Below are 22,876 nucleotides of genomic sequence, written 5' to 3' on the forward strand. Positions count from 1 at the left end.
AGTTTCCAATAACTTTATTGATTGGTTTGGATACATTTGTTCTATTTGTAAGCGCGCACATTTAGTTTACTTATGTATTCATACTACTTCATTTCTTTGCTTTCTGACTAACCTTTGTCTTTTTATTTCTTACCTGCTATCATCCCTGGGAGTTGCTGGACAAAAGATGGTAGCCAGGGTTTGAAACCATTAAATACAAAGGAAGATAATTGGACCACACCACCACTTCCTGCTGAAGGGGGGGGGAAATGTGTGTTTTCTTTACTTTAAAAACAAAGTATTTGTATTTAATTAAATATTTGAGTTTAGGGTTTAATGGGGTTTTTGATTTTCTTCTTTAGTGTTTAGTTTATTAACAAACTAGATTGTACTGCATTTTTTTGTGATTTATGATTGTGTTTTGTTTGTTACCCCTCATGTGTCACAATGGTCTGATCAGCCATTATATATACCCTTGTATGTCATTTCATGTTTAGGTCAATTATGTATGTTTGAGCAGTCATTTGGTTTGTTAAGTTTGCAGTCTTTGCCTGGGTTCAGTTTTGTTTCTTTGACCTCTTTTATGAGCTCAACATTTATTAGTCTTGTAAATATAATTTTTGGGGGTTAAATAAATGGAAACTATATTTTTCTAATAATTCCTGGGCTCCTCCTGTTCTTCAACTCAGTCCATCACATTGGCCCTAATTTTTTCGGCACCTCCTTTCCTTTTTTTGTTCTCCATTTTCTTTAGTTCGTCTATAAGATTGCTAAACAAGGGGGAGGGTGCATCCGACCTCCTCGGCTGTAATTGGTCCAGCCCAGAGTCGATCATGACCAATTGGCCAATCCAACACCTTTCATTATTTATACCCTTCCCCAAAAAAAAAAAAAAAAAAAGAAATCGGTCGGCCCATAAAAACAAAAAATCGCCAGCGGCCCACCGGGCAAATGCCCGGTATGCCCGATGGCCAGTCCAGCTATGAGGGCAGGGCTGTGTTGGTCTGAGACTGTAGACATTAAAAAGTCCACAGGAGAGATGGTAGCTGATTAAACAAGTGTCATGAGATAATAACAAAATGCAAAGATTGGTGACAGCGCTTGGAACCATAAGGCAACAAAAAACTGTGAGAAATAATTTAGGCTCTGCCTGTGAATCACTCTTTGCTTCTCTTCTTCCTTCCATCCCATCATTTCATATATCACTCTCCACTTGCTGTCTATGTGAGAACAAGGCACAACTTGCTATTGCAATAAACTATAATCTAATTATCCACACCTAACAACTCTTGCACTTAATCTATAATAAAATGATGACAGAAAAATGTTATAGCCCTGCCTTTAGTAGCCTCACACAGCTCCTGCTGTTTCCTCCTCATGTCCTTACCAGCCATGTCTGCACAATGTTATATCATGAGTAATATTTTTTTTTAAAAATCCATCTAAATAAAACACACACATGCACACACACACAGTGACATTTTAGACCTTCTTCAGAATACTGTATATACTATGGGCATCATGGTGCTGATCCAGAATCCTTACATTATTATTTATTACTAGAGCTACAATAATAAAGCAAAGAGGAGGGGGAAGTAATAAATATGAAATAATGTATTTATGATGATTCCATTTGTTTCACTATCCACTCTGTGCAGGGCAAAGCTTATTACATTTTTAAACTGTAGAGATACAATAATCTTCCTGCTGTAACATCCAAATTTTGTCTTATTTAAAATATAAATCTAATATAATCTGCTTCTTAATGCATGTTCTTTAAAATACAGCGTGTGTTTTTAATATATTATAATTATAATAATGCATAATTATGTGGGCATGCATATTAGATCGTTTTTAGTGAAATATAATCCCTCCAGAAAGGCAGGAAAAGCCCGGAAACTTGCTTTAAAACTAAATATGTTCCCTAAAACGGTGACAGAGCTACAGACCCATGACAGCCTTACACAGGTAGCCAGCAGCTGTGACCAGCACTACCTGTGCAGTTAATAAAAGGACAGGTAATGTTTGTCGCGCTGTTGCACACACAGCACGCTCGTTTGTTTCAGTTCGTCAGTAGCAACAAGACAGCTTACCAACGTGTACGTAATAAGCTAATACTCCTGTGTGCTACACACTACAGTGTGCGCTGTACAGCTACTTACTGGTTTTGTCGCATCAGTCTGTGTCTCTGAGTTAACTTGTGTTTCTCCTACAGCTCCGGACCGCAACAAATGCGCGTGCTCTTTGTGAGCTCGTTCCCGGCTCGTAACCAGCGCGTTCTGCCGTCAAGGGCGATCATTGGTTAAATGTGATCATGTGACTGATGCAAGCCAGATCCTTTTATTTAGCAAAACTGTGATTAATAGTTAAATATTATTGTTGAGGGGCACAGACAGGACTCCGCACGCACACACACATTAAAAAAAAAAAAAAAATTAAAAAAAAAAAAGTTGCCTCAACAAAAGGGCACCTTGGGCACCCATCAGGAAAGGGGCGGGTGCTCAAGCCCCTCTAGCCTCCCCCCCTCTGCACGTGCCTGCTGTTAGGTTAATTGTGCTGATCCTCGGGTTGGGGGATTTCTGTTTGTACTGGAGCGCAAAATTCAAACCAATGGAAGATGGACAACAAAAGTTCAAAGCCATCAGGTGCTCAGGTTAGAAAAAAGAGAAAAGATGCAGGTAAGCAGACGTGTGATTGGATAATGGCAGGTCATCCTGAACCAATCAGACTAAACTCCAAACAATACATTATGTTACAGATTTTAATATTAATTAGTCATTGTTACTTGTTGATTTGTCCTTTTCTCATTGTGTGACGAATTATGACGACTGTTTGGTAGCTGTTATTGTCTCTCTCTCTCTCTTCATGTGTGTTTCTCTGGTGAAACAATAGTTTTGTGTTAATGTTAGGGCTGCACGATTTTGTATAAAATGAGAATCACGATTTTTTGGCTTAGAATTGAGATCATGATTCTCTCATAACAATAAATAAACATAAAACAACAAATGTCTCACGTTTTGTTGTTGCAGCAAAATGTTGTCCTGCTTGAAATTCCGTCTCCACCGTTGCTCGACGCTGCGTGTACAGAGCAGGTAGTGCAACAATAGAAAAATAGTTGCGGGACGGCACTGTGTAGCGTTTGTCTAGGGTGTTGATCGTTTTCCTAAATCCCTCGTTTTGCACAGTGTTGATGGGAGCCATATCTTTGGTCAGGTGATAAGTGATAGCCTCCGTAATGTCTTTGTGCCTGCGGGAGTTCGACGTGTATAGGGAAGCGCTGTATAAGGTTCCCGTTATTGATGTTTGGGTGGTTGACCGGGACGGATTTTCTCCTGTCACTTTCTCGTCATCCCTGACGTGCTCTCCGTTGTTGTTTCCCTGCTAATTTTAGCATCACACGGCACAGCTTCTGTATCACGTGGTATAAGGCTCCGCCCTTGTCATTTGTTGAGCAGGAAGAGTGAGCGCTTGGTTTCATGCAGAGTACGTCCCGGATCAAAATGTGAAGTTTTACAAATCACCACTTCTTTAGTAAATATCATTTCAGTCTCAGACAATCTCGTTTCTCTTACAGAGGTTGAATGCACCTTCTGCGGATGGCGGTACCACACAGTGTGCGTGGACTTCCCCTGCACAGAAGGCAACTACAAATGCTGTGAATGCTAAATAAACAGAAACAAATGATCCCTGTTGTCTTTGCTTGATGATTGGTTTGAGTCTTGACAATCCACATTGCTGGCGTTGCATCTTTCAATGGCAGCAATGGCAGGTATCAGTGCTCAAACCTTTTGTGTTTGTTTCCAACAAGTTGCCCACCTCGGGAAACAAAAATGTGTTCTTTTACTTGTCAGATGAACATATGAGACACTTTGACTCTTCAGTGCAGTGTGGAGCCTAACAAAGATCTGTTTTGTGTCCCAGCTGATCAGCAGGAGGAGGAGAGTCTGACGGAGCAGCAGAGGAACATTTTCAGCTCCTTGGACTCAGCTCAGCCACTACAGAGGAAACAATGAGCTCAACACAGAAGGTGACAGACAGAGCAGGACCATATGACCAAAGATATTTATCACCATATACATCTGAACATTTGCCATAACGATGTAGCTGACGATAGAATTGACACCAGACAAAATACTTTACAGCTGCACAACTTTATTAAAAACCCATCAATGTATTTTCACTGAAACAAGCAGCTGTTGTTTATGTGCATTAAAGTTATATAAAAATGTAACAGTGCAAATGCAAATTCCTCGCTGACAGTTTAACCAAAAGGCGTTTCCAGTGGAAACTGGCCGACACATCCTGAGCATAACCATGTATAATATCCACTAAACTTCAGAAGAGGTTATACAGTCGTGGCCAAAAGGTTTGAGAATTGCATAAATATTGGAACCTGGAGAAGTTGCTGCTTAAGTTTTTATAATAGCATTTTGCCTGCACTCCAGAATGTTATGAGGAGTGATCAGATGAACTGCATCGTCCTTCTTTGCCATGAAAACGAACTTAATCCCCAAAAAGCCTTACCACTGAATTTCATTGCTGTCATCAAAGGACCTGCTGAGACCATTTCAGTGATCGTCTTCTTAACTCAGGTGAGAATGTTGGCGAGCACGAGGCTGGAGATCATCATGGCTGTATCCCGATTCAGGTTCTGCAGCTTTAAAGTCTTCAAGGGCCGCGTACTCAAAGACCGCTAAGGCCGAAGTGCGAGGCTCGTAGGCTCGTGAAATGGGACGTCTAGCCTCCGTCGCGCTGCCCAGGTTGCCTAGCAACCATGATACTAACAGCTGGAAACGTTTCATACAGCTTTGTTTGACAGAAATGAAGGAGAACATATTTAGTTCATTTGTTTCTACATGAGCTCTGTGTGATTTGATGAGTATCTGAGGCTGAGACCACAGGACTGAAACATGATTGTTGGGCTTCATTTCTGTGCTGCTGGCTCTTCCTCCTCCTCTTCCTCACACACTGCTGAGTTTGTCCTGGTGGATCATCAGGGCTGCAAAGCCTCACAGATGATGTGCAGCAGTGGCTCCCTCAGTCTGTCCTCACTCTGGACACTTGCAGTCGTCACACATGGAAATCAAATGTGTGATAAGCTGCAGGATTCAAACACAAGTGTAACTTATAAACACATGTTCATACTTTTATTCCACAATCAGAGAGAAAGAAACAGAGAGAGAGTGCAGGACAGACAGACAGGTGACAGTCTCAGGTGTACACACTGCTACACAACAGCACCAGAGAAGCAGGATTTAGTGTTTGTGTTATTACGAGTGTAAACAAGAAGAGTTCCAGATGGTGCAGTGGACACATGTGTGACTGCTGTGATTAAAGCATCTTTCTTTCAGCTTAACGAGTGAACCGTCAGCTCGTTCAAACACACGTTAAAGTGCGTTTGGCTCGACACCACCGATCAGAGGCAGCAATATAACACAGCTAACATTAACAGTGCAGTGAATCCTGCTTGTGCCGTGATGTTCAGGACTGCAAACCGAGCAGCATCACTGACTTTCAGCTTGTTGTGTTTGTGGATATATGACTGACTTTAATTATCCACAAAATCATCACATTCTCTGTCAGATGAAGGTCGACTATTGAACGGCGTATATTTTAAAGGCTTTAAAACCAAGTTAACGCTGAAAGTACAAACATCACTAATGTCACATAACTCTGCCGACAAGGCATAGCTATGGCTATGAAATGCTCTTTGTGTATCACTTCTTCATTATGAAAGATGTCATTAATGCACTAGTAATGTCTCATCTGGAGTATTGTTCAATCATTTGGTCAGCAGCTAATAAGACAGATCTTAACAGACTTCAGTTAGTCCAGAATAAGGCGTCCAGATTAGTGTGAAGATGTTCATACTATACTAATATTGATAAAATGCATAATAACCTTTCTTGGCTTCCTGTACAGGCTAAAATATTCTATGGCTTACTTGTAGTTCTAAAGAAAGCAATTCTGTTAAACACACCACATTTATTCTGCTCAGCTGCAGTATCCAGATGAAATACATCATCATATTACACAGTTTTCAACAAGCTGCAATTTAGTAAATGCTCGAGTTAAAAGTAACGTTTTGTAAAACTGTTACATTTAGAGCAACTTTTAAGTGGAATAAGTTGCCTTAAAAAATTAGAGAATTATTCAAAACTTCAATGAACACTTAAAAGCTGATTTACAGAGCTTTTAGTTGTTGTAAATATTGTAAGACATGATTTGTTTTTGAAATTTGTGTAATGTGCCTCAATGTTATTGATATTATTACTATTATTATTGATTACTTATGTTTGAACAATTGTGAAACCTCACTGTGGATGTAAGAGTGAAATTATGTGGATATCTTGAATCCACTTTATTGTGTAATATTATATGGGAGTATTTGACGGAAGACGAGCAACATCTGTTGTGGAAGCTAACGGGGTTCCTTTAGAATAAACAAACATAGGATTTATTATCACTGAATAATTCTGTATAAATCTATACAAATTATAGAAATATGTAATAGGAAACAACAAAATAATCTAAATTATAAAATAATGTGTGTGTGTGTGTGTGTGTGTGTACAAAATCAGGATGGATGGGCATGATTTTAGTGTTTGAACAGTCATGAATTATCTTTAACAGCAGGTTGGATGTAATGTGTTAGAACTACCAGCAGGTGGGGATAAGAGACCTTTAAGGTGTTTGGTGCCACGCTCCACCTTCAGGTTTAAAACTAGTGTTAATGGAGTTTGAAGGTTGAGTTTGTTCCACGACTGCATTTCACTCACTGCCTCTGTTTGTATCTCTGTCACTGCAGGACCAACATGGAGCCAGAAGTCAGCGCTCTCAGGAGGCCGACAAACCTCACAGAAGAAAGGGAGAGAAAAAACACACCTGTGACGAGTGTGGGAAGGGTTTTACTGTGAGGGCTAAACTAAAACAGCATCAGGTCATCCACACTGGAGAGAGACCGTTCAGCTGTGACTTGTGTGGAAAGTCTTTTTCCTTGAAGGGTTCCCTAAAAACACACAAACTCGTCCACAGTGGAGTTAAAGCGTACAGCTGTGATCAGTGTGGCAGAGCTTTTACTCACAGTAGCAACTTACAGAAGCATCTAGTTACCCACTCTGGAATTAAGCCATACAGCTGTGACATCTGTGGAAAAACTTTCAGCCAGAGAGGGAACCGAAATACACACCTACGCATTCACACCAGACATGATGTGTACTGCTGTGAACAGTGTGGCAAATACTTTACAACAGACGCACACCTACAACAACACATATTTACCCACACTGAGGAGAGACCTTATCAATGTGACCTGTGTGAGAAGACTTTTAAATCTCCACATCACCTGAGACAACACCAACAGATCCACACCAGAAAGAGACTCTACAAGCGCAGCTACTGTGAGGTATGTATTTATATTGTTATCTTGTCATTTTAGCCTGACTGTTTGGAACAACTCTGCTCATTAAACTGTGTTAGCATGTTAGCAATTCTACTGCATGGAAAAGCAGCTCTGAGTGATTATTCAGATTTTCCTTTCAGTTATGATTTTAGTATTACTGTAGTATTATGGTGGTAGTATTGTAGTTATTGCAGCCCAGTAAACTGAGTGTGTTAACTGAAACAGTCAAATGTAGTTGGACGTCTGCAGAGATGCTCTTTATTTCAGGCGACGTTCAGGATACAAATGTTGAAGGACTGACTTACACTGTCTTTGTGTCTTTGTTTAGAAGCAGAGCGACACAGATGGATCCAGTTCTCAACCCTGTCATCACTGTGGTGGTGGGAAAGACTTTCATTGTGACCTCTGTGGAAAAACTTTCAGTCGGCAAAAGACCCTAAAACTACATCAACGTAGACACACTGGAGACAAACTGAAATACTGCAAAGAATGTGGGAGAAGCTTCACCACATCAAGTGATTTAAAACGACATGAACTGATTCACAGTGGGGTTAAAAAGCACGTCTGTGATCAGTGTGGGTCATCCTTCACCACTGCAGGTCAGCTTAAAACACACAAACGAGTCCACACAGGAGAGAAACCACACAAGTGCAGACACTGTGAGAGAAGCTTCTCATATTTACAAAGTCGTAACATTCATGAACGTACACACATGGAAGGAAACTACAGCTGTGACCAGTGTGACAAGAGCTTCAGGAATCTCAGTTCATACTCCAAACACAAACGATCCCACGTTACTAATAAACTGTTTCACTGTTACCAATGTGCCCAAACATTCACCTCATTGTCTGCTCTGTGCAAACATCAGCGCGATCACTCAGGGCTGAAATCACTCCCATGACTGGATCACAGTGAATCTGAAGACACAGAAAGATCCTCTGGTTTCTGTGTTGGACTCAAAAAGCTTGAGATCAGGCTCCACAGAGTTCAGATAGAATCATTTAAACTTGTGTTGAACTGAACTGGTTGCTGGGCTGAACTTCTACATAATACAGATCTACATGGGATCTTCTTTTCTGTTGTTTTACTGAGTCAGTTTTGTCCTTTTTTCTCTGTCCTGGTTTTGCTCGTCTGTAAATGATTGAAACTCAGTCAAATAGTTCATTGTTCTCCAGCAAAACGTTTTGGAAACTCATGTTTAACCTTTAAAACTCTGACATGTTTTAGCACACAAGGCTTCATCGGGGAGTTCACTCATGATTGGACCATGAGAACAAAGGTTTTTAGTTCTTTCAAAGAGAGTCTTGGAGATGTTTGATGTTTCTGTTTTTCTGAAACCACCTGAAAGAAAAACTATTTTTCTTGCTTTATGTAGTGTGGAAGTTTTTAATGTTTCTTCATCTGTGATGTTCTTGAATGTGTTCACGTGAAGATGGTACAAATAAACTGTCCTTTCAGCTTTAGCTCCTAATTTATTCATTATTTATGGATGTAGCACAGCAGCCGTCTCTTGATTAACACATGGAGGGCTCGGAATCTGATGGTGTCGTCTCCCTAATTTGCCCACTCAGTAAATCTCACTCATGGCCAAGAAATTGAAATAAACCTTGTTTCCCTGCTGGATAGTGATCCACTGTAACTCTGCTCCTCCTTCCTGTTTAGGATTTCTGTGGCTGAAATAAAATTCCCTCCATCCATCACTTATCCCAGCTAACCCAAAGTGAAATAAAGTTTTGCTCGTCTTAAAAAAGCATTACAATAATGGGCATTACCAATGCAAACTGAATGATACAGAAGATGAAAGAAGAGACTTTGATCAGTTAATAAAGCTCATGATCTGGATTCATTGTGGCTGCTACACAGATACTTCTGGGTCACTTCTCTCAGTTAGGAACCTTCCTCACCAAACTGACTGTTGGACCACACCCCTGGTTTCATGAGAAATTGTTTCAGCCATGATTTCTCTTCCTGTATTTCAGAGTAAAGACTGAAGTGACAAATGGAAGCATGTTTAAAAAACACAATGTGAGAGAGACGTTGAGGTCCTTAGAAGTTACCCTGGGTTTTTCTGTCACCCTGCTAGATGTTACACACCTTGTTATTGGACTGATTTCTACTGCTGGACTACTCCTGCGGAGAGTAACAATACTCTTACTAATTAGCTCCCTTTCACACCTTTGGGGATATTTATTTTTGTGTTTGCAGTGCTGTGAGCCAGAACAGCGAGAGAAAAATCTGCAACAGCGACGAGCCGAATGCTTACGTGAATCGCAGCAGCTGCACATGTGCTACGCTGAATTAGAGGATATCTTTGCTCTGGATTTCTATTTCTACTTTTTCATTTCTATATGATTCTTCTTGCATCTAAACAAAGATGATTCAATTTGCTAAATGTTGATGGCTCTTCGTGCTCAGGTGTAAATGAGACGTAATATTTGCTCTTGGTTTGGTTCTCCTGTACAGAACCTTGCAGTACAACAGAAACCTAAAAACATTATTTGTAGTTGTTATTCTTAGTTGTTCTGCTGCCTAAATACCACAGGGTCTGATTATGAAGTTATTGAGCTGCACATACTTTACGACCTGCTTAAGTTCGAGGTCACAGCGTCTGTAGAGCAGCTGGAACATAATGAAGTCTACAAGGTTAAAGTTTTCTCTTCAGTTATTGTTCTTTCTGCTGCTTGGTTTGATGGAGCTGAGAGCTTTTGTTTTTATTATTGTTATTATAATTATCATGAATATTTTACTCTCTAGAAGCTTTAAAATAGTGTTTGTGTTTGAAAAAATTGATTTAAGAATTGAACAGAAACATCTGTCCTTCTGAAAATCGCCCAAAGGCACGGAGACAAAGTCAAAGGATGCAACCTGTAACTTTCTCTTCCTTCATGTCAGGACCATCATCCATGATTTATATAAAATGCATATAGCAACAGTAGCACTTTAGTTTGGACTTTATGATTTCTGTAACTGGAAAATATTATTTTGTTTAAAGACAGAAGTGACCGCATAGTTGCAACATCAAAGGGAAATATTAATTAATTAGCATCAAGTATATTTGTTGCTTAAGCGTTTGCACTATAACTTAAGTAGGATTATAACTTTTAAGGAAGGAAAGATTTCAGATATTTAGTTCACTGCTTCAGTTATTTTATATGAAATTAAAACATTTACGTTGGTCAAATATGATGCTCTAAATCAAATAAAAGTTTGAAAATAAATGATGTATTTTTAAATGCTGCAACAAATGTTCACAAAAAGTAACTATAATTAAAACCAGTTAAACAAAATCAAATGTTTGAATCATGCTTAACCAAATGCCAGGCTGGAGAGCTGAACCTAAAGTATACGTAGAAAGATTTCAACATCTGAGCAGTTTTTAATGTTTTTATCACATATAAATGTCACAGCAGTGGGTCCTGGCCCAATGCTTTGTGTTTTTGGTTTTCTTTGACTCTTGTTTTTCTTGGTTTTTGTTCTTCTTATTTATCAGGCTCTCAGTAATCTTAGTTCTCCCTCCCTCAGTGTTCATTTCAGCCTGTGTTTAGTTTCTGTTCCCGTGTCCCACGTTTCATCGTTTCATGTCGAGTCAGCCCTGTCTCTCTGTTTCCTGTGTCTCCCCAGTCAGCCCCGCCTCCCTCGGGCACTCATGTGTGATACAGAGTAATAAACCTGACTACATTTGCTACACTCTCTTTATTACCTGTTACTTTAAAATTCATACACTAATTATGTCTGCCCATCTCTCTAATGTGAAGGTCAAAGGTCAACATCCCAGTGACATAAGAATAATCCCAAAGGGGCAAAGGCAGCGGTTAATTTAGCACATTTAGCATTAAGGGTACAGCAAGGATATACTTTTACTTATTGTGGCAGGGGTGTGGTCTCTGGCCTGCTGCAGTGGAGGCTGGTGGCGGGACGTTGGACGGCACAGGTGAGGGTGATGGAGCTCATGACTCTCCCCTTTATAGTGACGGAGGAGACTGGCGTGGGGGAAGCGTGTAGTGGAGGAAGCCGAGGAGAGAGCTGGTTTCTGGCTACAAAGACGGCGTCAAACCAGAAAAGATTGCTTGTGGTCAAATGTCAAAGAAGCTTGCAAAGAAAAGCGTCTGGACTTCTTTAAGTTGCTTGAAGACGTTTCACCTCTCATCCGAGAAGCTTCTTCAGTTCTAAGGTCAAATGGTGGAGAGTCCCAGATATAAACCTAGTGGGAGTAACCCCCCACAGAGGGACAAAAGGACCCCCTGATGATCCTCTAATCGCCTGAGCCAAGGTGTGAAACTGGGTGTGGGTCCCAATCAGCCAGAGTTTCGGGTGAGTTCATTGTGAAACCTGGCCCCACCTTATCATGCGAATTCCTGAGATCAGATGGCCCAGGATGTGAGTGGGCATTAAGGCGTCTGGGAAGGGATCTCAAAACTGGATTATTGATGGCAGAGAGTTGTTGTCGTAAACTCCGCCTCTGTTCAAAGATGGTCGCTCACAGTTGACATAGATGGCTTCTTTCACTCCTCTTTCAAACCATCTGTCCTCTCCATCCAAAATGTGAACATTGGCATCCTCGAAAGAGTGTCCTTTATCCTTAAGATGCAGATGGACTGCTGAGTCTTGTCCTGTGGAGGTGGCTCTTCTGTGTTGTGCCATGCGCTTGTGAAGTGGCTGTTTGGTCTCTCCAATGTAGAGGTCTGGGCATTCCTCGCTGCACTGTACAGCATACACCACATTGTTAAGTCTGTGTTTTGGCGTTTTGTCTTTCGTGTGAACCAGTTTTTGTCTGAGCGTGTTGCTGGGTCTGAAATACTCCGGGATGTCATGCTTGGAGAAAACTCTCCTGAGTTTTTCTGATACTCCGGCTACATAGAGGATGACAATGTTGTTGCATCTGTCCTTCTTATCCTCCCTCGCTGGTGTCTGATCTTCTTTTCTGTGCCTCTTTGCTGACAGAGGCTCCTTTGACTACGATGACCTGGATGACTGAGAACCTTCACAGACACTTGTGGTCAAATAATGTGTTTTGCAGCACGCAGGACAGACAGCGCACAATGTGCTTTGAAGTAGCAGCCAAGAAAGGTGTAATTTAAGTCTACGAACAGTGAACACCCGTGTGCACACCTGTGTGGCTTGTATTCAAATGGTTTCCACATGTAATGGTCTGCAAGAGGATGTAGCGAGCCATAGCCCCGTCCCCCAGGGCATGAAACAGGCATGGAGGAGATCCAGGCCCCAGAGTGCGAGAGCCCAAGGAGGACCACCGGAGGGGCATCTGTGCCACCCTCATGGGAAGGGCTGAGGATCCCCAGACGAGGCATCACCCAGTAGCCACCGAGCAGAAGCTAGAGGGGGCTGCACCGGCGTGCCCAACGGCTCCGCCGGCAGCCAGCTGTGCCAGAGTGAACCGAGCCGCAGGCCCTGAGGCCAGAGGCCCGAGGGCCCCCCGCACCCCGGAGGAGGCCTGACCGAGCAACAGGTGCCAGGCCCCGCCAGGTAGCCACCGGGAGTGAGCTGGTACATACCTGAGCGCCCAGCCCCGGACACCAAGAACCACCAATGCACCGACCCCTGAGGGCATCAGTCACCAGCAGGGAGTGTGGTGAGGGGAGATAGGCCTTTGAGGGCCTGGGAGTTCCCAGAGAAGTGGAGTCTAAGACCCGACCTGACATATAGACACAGACAAACAGGCACACACAGACACAAACATGCATTCCCACCCTCATGCACACATATACAAACATTCAGCACTCACCCAACGTAAGGACTGACATAAATGGACATGTACACACAATCACACTCCCCAAACATACTCTATACCCCGGGTCCAGGTACCCTCGCCCCCAGAGGGGGAAACAGAACCCAGACCCAAGAGATGTTACCCTTCCCCCTGGGGTGGAGGCAAGCAGACCGTCCCAGGCTCCGCAGCAGCAGGGAGGCCAATCGGACAGCCAACATCTCCTCCCAGCCCCCCCGCCCCAATGGCTAGCAGAGAACGGGGGTGTGTGAAGACCCCATACCTCCCTCCTCCCGCTCATGTGTAGTGTTGCTGCGTGTTGCTCTAAAGTGCATTTAAAACTAAAAAATGGTGCTGCTGCCAGAGAGCAGCAGGTGTTAGCATGGCCCCTCCCGAGAACCCTCAATGTCTACATGGATTTAAAATTGAGAGGTGGGCAACCGCGCCAGAGGTAGGTTTGAGTACACAGACCGTCCACTGGACGCCGTTAACGTGCCCACCCTCAAGGCCCTATATATATGTGTGTGTTATGAGAGTGTAAGTAATGTGGATGTCTAAGTTGTGAGATAAAATTGAGGCACAGGTGGCCAGAAGGGGACAGAGGGGAGGGGGGGGGGGATGTCTCACCTGCACCCCTGTGACACACCTGCACCCCAAGGCCCTACCTGTATGGGTGAGTGTGGTGGAGCGGGAAGAGGGAGGTAGCCGGGGATGGGGAGGAAAAGGAGGGAGGGGAGGATGCCCCTCCCTAGGGCCAGCTCCCCCGCTGACCCCAGTAGGCACCCCCGTCCTCTGGTACCCACCAAGGCAAGGGAGCTCAGGTCCATCCAGACCGGGGCCTACGGTAGCACTGCCAAGCCCCACAGGAACCGGGGCAGCCCACCCTACCCACCGCAGAGGAAACTGTACCCACCCCAAAATGAACATATTTCAAGTAAACAGCTGGACTGATCAGGTCCAAACACAGAGTGATAAACTTGTCAAACAGCTGTCATATCTTTATATAGAAGCTCTTTATAAATGCTGCTCACTGCAGTCTGTTTACTAATAATGTCAAAGTGTTAGAAACACAGAAACATCAGAATGGTCTTTGTTCACAGAAACCTGTCTGGGATCCTTTGTTGTTCTTTTGATGCAGAGTTACATTATAAATATAAAGAGTTATTTCAGAGTCTCATCAGTTTTCCTGCATGTCTTTATTTAACACATCAGCAGGGCTGAAGCTCTCATGTTAAACACACACTGATCTATGGACACGTTCATGTGTTTCTAACAGAACCAGGCTGTTATCAGCCTGCACTAACATTATGTCACACACACTGAATGTAACAGTGACAGTTTACATCATCACACAATCAGCTGTGATTGTTTCACTGTCATCAAACGAGTCAACAGGAAGTAGAATCAATAGAAACCAATCATTTACTGACAGCATGTCTGATGGAAATAAGTGCAGATTATGTATGAAGTCTAACTGCACACAGTAACTGTGTTACAATAAGGACTTAACAGCGCCCTCTGCTGGAGTGTTTCACACTGAGAGCAGCTTTCCTCTGAATTCAGTGAGGTTATGACTGAAATTATTGGTTTAGTCGGTTTTATAAAGACCAGACCAGTAAAAACAAGAGTGTCTCTGCTGTCTGTGAGGAGATGGAGCCGAACATCAAGCTGTGCTGTTTCACAGTGAAGCCAGGCGGCTGTCACCAGGAAAAGTCTTGTCCTGAGTTTTTGTGCTCAGAGAGCAGATCAGATGTTTTTGGAGCAGGAGCACAAGTATGAAGTCGCAGAGTTAGTGATGAGAGCTTCCTGGCAAAACTGGCCTACCTGAGTGACATATTTGGAAATGAAGTAAATCTACAGCTTCAAGGGAAAGATAAAAACCTCCCTCAGGTCACAAGATCAGCTCTGTCACTGGAAAGCTTGCAGTGTGGGGCAGGAGACTCGATGAAGGAGACACAGATTCATTGGAGAACCTGCATGAATTTGTTGACACTACTGATGATGATGCCGCCTCAGTGACTCCATATATCAAGCAGCATATTTCATCACTGATGGGATACTTTTAAAAGGACTTCCATGAAAACAGTTCCCAGCATGACCAGCTCCAACTGGTTTCAGCTTTGCAGAGCAGAACCAGTTCATTGACGTCTGACTCCACACTGAGACTGCAGTTCACATCACAGACACTGAGTGGATTCTGGCTGAGTGTAGAGAAGCAGTATCCACTCTGAGGGCAGCAGGCTCTGGGCGTTCTTCTTCCTTTAGTCTCATCTTTGTGAGGCTTCTCTGCTGCTGCTGCAGACCAAGTCCAGGTCCCAGCTAAACACTGAGCAGGAGCTGAGAGCTGCAGGATCCTGCTTCAAAGCTGCTTTGAAAAGCTGTGCACTGCAAAACGTGCTCGTCGGAGCCATTAATGCTGACTTTGTTATTTTGATCAAAGAAAGAAATCAGCACAAACTGTTTGATTCGTTTTTGTTTTGTAGGTTAAAGTGTTTCATATATTGTGCTCCTGAGTTAATGTTGCTGATCAGTTTGAATTCATTTTGATTGTTTATGGAGTTTATTTCATTTTATGTTTCAGTATCAAACGGTTCAAATGTTTATAGTTTTAGTAAGGATTTCTTTTTTATTGAAGGTAAATTGTTGCACTTTACATTGTTTCCATCTAAAAGTGTTACATTGTTTCTCTTCCAAACTAAAAAGTGTTTCTGCTGCAGCTTCCTTTCACTCTTTATCATTTTCCAGTCAGTGAAAGTCTTTTTGTGTCCTCCTAAAGTCCACCGTGCTCACAGTGAACACTCGTATGCTGTTGTGCTGTCACAGACTGTTATCAGCCGTGTAGCCGCTCATACCTCATTTATTCTTCTTGTTCTACCGTCAGACCCAGGCGCACAGCTTTGGTTGAAGTTCTTATGTTTGATTTCATAACAGCTCTTCAGATTTCCACTCTTTATAACTTTATAAGTATTTTTGACAAAGCCATCTTCTTTTACTCATCCACTCAGCAAGCTCCCAACATAGTAACCTATCAACTCACATACCCACATAGCTTGTTCTTCTTTGTCGTTTTATTGGCAGTTGGTGGTGCCTACTTGTTGTTCCTAGAGTATTTAAAGTAGAATGGGAGGCAGAGCCTTCAGTTTTCAGGCCCCTCTTCTGTGGAACCAGCTTCCAGTTTGGATTCAGGAGACAGACACTATCTCTACTTTCAAGATTAGGCTTCAAACTTTCCTTTTTGCTAAAGCATATAGTTAGGGCTGGACCAGGTGACCCTGAATCCTCCCTTAGTTACACTCAAAAAAATCTGTTGTTGTGGGCGTAGTTGTCTGCTGCTGAAAACTCCAGTGATTTTCCTGAAGTTTGACATCTAATGTGATCTTGTGAACTTCGTGAGTCCAGGTAACGAACCACTCTGACTAGATTGTATCCTGTCATCTCAACAAGAACAAGAATTAAGTTGCTGAATTTCATGCAGATGCTACATGATTTAATTATGTTCACCACAGAAACATGAAATTATTTAGTTCAAATCACAAGTTTGAATCTTGTACATGTAACATCCACCCAATAGGTGTAGGCTGCTGGGGGACTCCCATGATGCACTGGGTGTTTCTTCTTCACTCACTTTGTGTTAATACACCTCTACGTGTTTAATCATGAGTTATTATTCATATCTGGCTCCTCCACAGCACGTCTTTGATGTCTTCTTTCTCTCAGCCGAACTGGTCACATGGCTGCCCCTCCCTGAGCCTCGGCACATCCTGTGGCTGCAGAATAAGCAGCAGCTCTAATCAAACATGATCAATCCTCAAGTGTCAGTGAGAATAAAAGAAAAGGAAGTCATTTGTCATGAGAAGTGGGGCTCAGGAGGTGGAGCAGGTCACCTGACAATAGTAAGGTCGGTGGTTTGATCCCTGCTGCTCCAGTCTGCATGCCAAAGCATCTTTACTGGTCGTGTTACTATGGTAACCCAGAGGAGTTTACTATGATAAGTATTAATTAATTCATTAAATGAGACAATCAGTCAAAAGTCAATCATTCATTTTTAATCAGCAGTGTTTTTGGAATCATCACATAAATTTAAAACAAAACAAAAAACGCTGAACAAGTTTGTAAAGTTTTTTCTAAGCCAGTCGTCACAAACGTCTGTAAGTTTGAAGGTTTTCAGCTGACAGACGTTCAGGTAGTTTCATCACTCTGGTTTGGAGGATTCAATGTTTATTAATCGTCCCTTCAGACGACCAAAGGCTGCCACGTGTACGGTAACAGCACAGACACGTGACAGACTAGACTTTCATGTGACAGCGTTTAATCTGTATAAGGTGACGTTGACATATTTTGGAGGCGTGTTGGTCACCAAACTGAACGTGTTCACTCACTGGAGTCTGTGTGGTTGTTGTTGTTGTTATTCACCGTCTTCTCTCTGACTGTGATGATGGTCCCATTTCCTTTAGACACAGTTAAAGATGGAATCTCCACAGTCACTTTACAGATGTGTGTTCCTGAATCCTCTGATGTTTGAAATGTTCAAAGATGAGTCTTTGCCTCCTTTTTCAGAGACTTGGAGATTGATTTGCGTTGGTCTCTCTCTTAATTATTGTTTGATTTTTCAGCCAGGCCACTCTGAATCTTTCAAACGTTCTTGTCCAGCAGCAGGTGATGCTTACGGTCTCTCCCTCCATGACAGAAACATCTGGACTCTGGGTCACAACAAACATGCCCGATGAAACAGCTGCAAGAGACACAAAACTGTGGGTCAGTACAAAAGTTGGTTCTGTTCATCTGGACGCAGCGTTTTGTGGGAGAAACGTGTCGTCATCATCAGGTGACGTCTTCAGTCTCAGCTGCAGGTTTCAGTCTTACAAACAGGACATTTGCATAATGACTGAAACCAGCCCACTGGGGCTGAGGTCAGTTCCTTCATCTTAATCATGCAAATTCTCATGACCATTGATCAACAACCACTGATCCATGTCCATGAGTCCCATTCACAGAGAGCTGGGGAATGGCTGCAGTCACAGCATGTAAGATGTGACAGATGGACCCTTAGGCCCCTCCTCCATTCAGAGATGGTCTTTCCCTTTTCACGTAAATGGCCTCCTTGACTCCGCCCTCAAACCAGCGTTCCTCCCTGTCCAGGATGTTACATCCTCATCATTGCAAGAGTGTCCACTGGCCTGTAGGTGTAAACAGACTGCAGAGTCCTGGCCTGACGAGGTGGCTCTTCTGTGTTGTGCCATCCTCTCAGCCAGAGGTTGTTTGGTTTCCCCGATGTATAAATCCTGCCAATCCTCCTGCACTTAACAGCGTACACTATGTTACTCTGTTTGTGTCGGGGACCCGATCCTTGGGGTGGACCAGTTTTTGGTGCAGCGTGTTGAGGTGTTTAAAAGCCACAGAGACCCGGTGTTTAGAGAAAATGCGTCTCAACCAGGGGCGATTCTAGGATCAGAGCTTTGGGGGTGCTGAGCACCCAGAGAGCTGCCCAGCCAGGCAAGATAAACTTTACTCGTCACGATGAGACGTCTTCCCCGTCTCTGTCAGTCCCTGCATCCCTACATGCCTCCAGTTGTCCCAAGTTCTCTCTGACTGTCTCCTTGGTGCATTTAAACCCCTGTTCCTTCCTGTCCTCGTCGTCTGTTGTCTTCGTCTCCGTTATCAGTCATCCTAATTTTACCCTCTCTGTGCAAGTCTGCAAATGTCTTTATTAAATCATAAGATTCTTAAATTCATCAAGTCTCAAAACATGACATCACTGTTTTGTACATTTTAACACAATTTAATAAACATGCTTCAGCCAGTACCTTTTGATTAGCCTTGTCTCGGTTTCTTGCTTTGTGGTAGATCTTTATTGTTTTCACTGAGATATTTGAATGCTAATCAATAAATCAATATTCAATTTAAAAAAAAACCCTCTAATCAAACAGTTTTTGAAAAGTTTGTAACAAAACCATCAAATCTGATCAAGGTTATTTAAACGCTGCAAAAGAAGAATGGATTGGAATAAAAAAATACATATCCTGACCTTAATTACTGGGGAGAATGATGCTCATAGTGAGTAAAAAGTAAACTGAGTGATTTTTGGACAGACTTTTAAAGTGTTCGTATAATATAATACAGATACATAAACATGCACTCCAAAAATAGAGTCCTTGAAATGTACAAATGTACAAAATATTAATTAAAAAAATTATAAAAATGGAGGCAACTGTGCCTATGGTACAATGTGTAAAAAGCTCTTCACTGCAGACACGACTAACATGGCTCTGCAGATTGTTTCTTTTATTTTAACGTCACCTTCAGGTTGGCAAATCTATCAGTGTTTGGTGATCAACTCTCTCAAGCAGTTTAACAGTTTCTGCTGTAACTGTCACTGCTCCCTGTCTGCTTCCTTACCTGATTCTTCCTGACCTTGTTCTTTCCCTCTTTCCTCTCCCCCTCTTTGAACTGATAATCACACGCAGATGTCACACAGTGGAAATTTGTGTTTTTATGTTTTATCAATCTGTGTATTGGTACATAGTGTTGATTTTATTTGCATGATTTTATTGTGATATTTATATTGCATGTTTGTTTATTGATATTTATATGGCATGGTTTTATCCTTATATTTATATTATGTGTGTTAATGTTGTACCATGTTCCTTTAATCCACTGTGGACTAAACAGACAATTGTAGGCACCTGTGAGGTGGGGGCGTTCCCCAAGGTGGCCTATCAGCCGCCAGGTTGACCTGTTAAAGGGGATAGTGAGCGCAGAGACAAAAAGGGGAGCGACGCACGAAAGGTGAGCAGGAGAAAAAGGAACGCGTGCAAGCCCGCACGTGTGTGGAAGGAACTGCTGTGGGGTGCCGCGAGTCGTTCGGCGATCCAGTCCCAACGCAGGAACAGCAACAGTGGGTGGCGATGGCTGCAATGCACAACAGGGCAGGGATGCCCCTCTGCCTGCATCTGACGGTGAGACGAGGGAGTCCGTGTTCAGGTGTGGAGTGGGGCGGGACTGTGCGGCGACGCGCTGTCAGCAGGAGACAGGTCTGCGATAGGAGCCTCCTCCCTGGTCTGCTGCTGACGAGTCTTACCATACTGGAAGAGAAGTTCCTCTCCTGTCTCTTTCATATAAGGACCACTCGCCCATGTGTGGCTGGACTGAGGGATTATGGGACTGTGGGAGGGTAATTTTAGCTTATGGAAAACATGTTTTAGCCTTGTTTTAATAGTGTATAGTTATTTCTGCCGGCAGGGTTTTTAGCGGGTTGCAACAATATTTTTATTGTATACGGGGAATTTTATCTTGTATTTGTGACTCTGGCTGTGTTTTTTTTTATGGAAATAAATGGTGTTTTAAGCCAGTTTAGTTTCTGTGCCCTGAGCGCTGACCCGCTCACTCCCCTTCCTCTTGTATGTGAACGGACTTGGAGGTGAAGATTTAGGTCCACCAGTCTTAGTGGCTACACAAATAGATTGTATTAGATGAAAAAATTACATTAATATGAAAAAATACTATTGAAACCACTAATAAAAAAGTCCTCCCTCAGTGTACTTTCAACCAAAAGGCAAAAAACCAAACACATGAACATCAAATAAAAGACATAAATACTGAAACACTGATCCAACATTATCCTTTATTGACGGATCATTTGTTCTTTCATTTTTACCTGAATGTTGCTGCTTTTTTTGAAAAAACGTCCTTATATCCATTATGAACCTGACTGACACACACACACACACACACACACAACAGGAGTTATAAGGTTAATGGGAATCCAGTCAGTTAGCTGATAAGTACCTTGGGTTTAATATCGGCACATATGACAAAATGAGCAGCTTCTCTCATTCCTTCCTTTTCTAACAGGACAGTGGTAACAACAGCAGCTACGGACAGTTTTAAGTTTTAGATTTTAAACAGGCTGTATACATTTCAATGGGAGCAACAGGACGGTCAAATGTCTCTGATTTTACTACAGAGCAGGACGGATTGTAGGGCAGCAAACATCGTCGGAAAACACGTTTAACCCAGCAGGTTACCTGGTGTAATGTTTTTCAGGTAAACAGAAACATGGTCTGACTCCTACCAACTATATAAAGAGTAACTGAAGGTTAAATGCAGCTAACATGTCCTGTTTTAAGCCAGGCACTTCCACCTCCGCTCTGCTGCGTCTCAGCCACCATCTCTCTGGCACAAAGGGCACCAGAGCCAGAGCAGGGGAGAGCTGGAACAAACCATTCTGGGAGGGGGGTATCTATACTTCTGTTGTTAAAAGATCTCAACCAAGTACTGTATACTTTCTATATTTTTTGTAGTGTATCACACAAACACCAAATATTGTCAAAAAAGTAAGAAATCTTTGGGGGTGCTTTGATCCATTTTGGGAAGCACCCCCCAAAACGGGCTAAAAACGCCCCTGAATATAGTTCTTTACACATTTGCCTACCAAGTGGAAGCTCAGCGGCTGAATCTCAGGAGGAGACAAAACATCTCTTTGGGGTTGTGTCAGAAATGGCATCAGGCCTAAAAATGTGTCCAATCACACATGAACAGTCACCCACTGTGGTGCCCTGTGAGTAACAGCTGAATGCAGCCAGTAAGCAGTTAAAGCAGTTCTTTTGTTAAATCCCTCCAATTAAAACTCTGATTCTGCACTTCAACACATCCTGATTGTTTTACTTTGGACAGAGACACAGCTCCAGCAGAGTTCATTGTCCAAATACTTATGGGACAAACACTTGTAGTATATCACACAACACAGTACGTGAACATGTACTGAAGCTCCCCTTCCTGAAACCTGTGGTTATGAAACTAGATGGGCGGTAAAATAAGAACCATTATGGATGACTGTTGCTGCCTGTAAATCAAAGTCTGCCTGAGGTGGGATTTCAGAAGCAGAAACCATGAGGAGCACAGCACCACTCCCAGAAGGCTGAGATGTGAAGCCATGTGATGAGTGAAATGATGATGGAGGAGAACACAGATGAAGATCTGGAAGCTGCTGCCTCTTTATATAGTAGACACTGAAATCACCTTTTGCCTCCCTGCCAGCACAAAAACCCACACTAAAAACCCACTTACACAAACCCTCGGCTCTGGGATGGATTCAGAAACATGTCAGTTGTGGTAAACAAATGGACGGTTTTACAACCACAAAGTTTAATCCTACAAGGGCAGAATTATGTTCACTCTGTGAGAGGTGAACCTCAGACAGTTAGCAAGAGAAACATTCAAAGAAACAACCTAAATAACACAAACTTAGCAGTTGGGATGCAGATCAGACGATATCAGCAACGTGATGATCAAATGTAGTTAAAAACACAAGAAAAACAGGCTTTTTGATCCAAAAGGACAAACAAAGCAGGGCCAGATTAACCTGTCGGCACCTGCTGGCGTGCAGAGTAACATGTGACAACAACACACACGACACACGTGGTCACCTCAACTTGTTTCACTGGAGTTTCTCTTTTAGAGCTTTAACCTCCTAAGACCTGAACTCTTTCATGCATTTTTAAAGTCTCTTTGCTATTTGGGCTGTTTGGGACCTGATTCATGTACAAACAAAGAATTACCAGAACTTTGTTTCTGAGAGAAATGAGATCCACATATGAGGATATTCGCTTTAAATGTCGATAGAACAGAGGCAGGATAATGACCTCGTAAGTGCAAATCAGGTCCTTGTGGAGCAAAACTTTGTATTTTGGTCTAAACGTCCCAAAATGTGACGTCCACACATGAGGACAACAGGGCGCTAAAGTCCGTACAAACTTTTGTTTCTTCATTTGCTT

At 42.6% G+C, this 22,876-nt stretch overlaps 1 protein-coding gene across 2 annotated transcripts in view; it reads left to right on the plus strand.

Moving 5' to 3' along the window:
• Positions 1 to 8,844, plus strand: part of LOC309702331 (uncharacterized protein) — a 50,017-nt gene extending 41,173 nt beyond the window's left edge. Inside the window, exons 1-5 of one of the 2 annotated variants that reach the window (XM_082527012.1) lie at positions 3,371 to 3,462; positions 3,554 to 3,619; positions 3,901 to 4,006; positions 6,788 to 7,384; positions 7,710 to 8,844. In XM_082527012.1, coding sequence (XP_082383138.1) covers positions 3,989 to 4,006; positions 6,788 to 7,384; positions 7,710 to 8,282 — 1,188 coding nt within the window. In that variant the 5' untranslated portion in view covers positions 3,371 to 3,462; positions 3,554 to 3,619; positions 3,901 to 3,988 and the 3' untranslated portion in view covers positions 8,283 to 8,844. Of the gene's footprint in view, positions 1 to 3,370; positions 3,463 to 3,553; positions 3,620 to 3,900; positions 4,007 to 6,787; positions 7,385 to 7,709 lie in introns of those variants that run through there. The other variant, XM_082527011.1, reaches the window with a different exon arrangement.
• Positions 8,845 to 22,876: the final 14,032 nt, after the last annotated feature.

This window comes from Aulonocara stuartgranti (assembly GCF_965226115.1).
Source record: "Aulonocara stuartgranti genome assembly, chromosome: 3".
Taxonomy (NCBI): Eukaryota; Metazoa; Chordata; class Actinopteri; order Cichliformes; family Cichlidae; genus Aulonocara; species Aulonocara stuartgranti.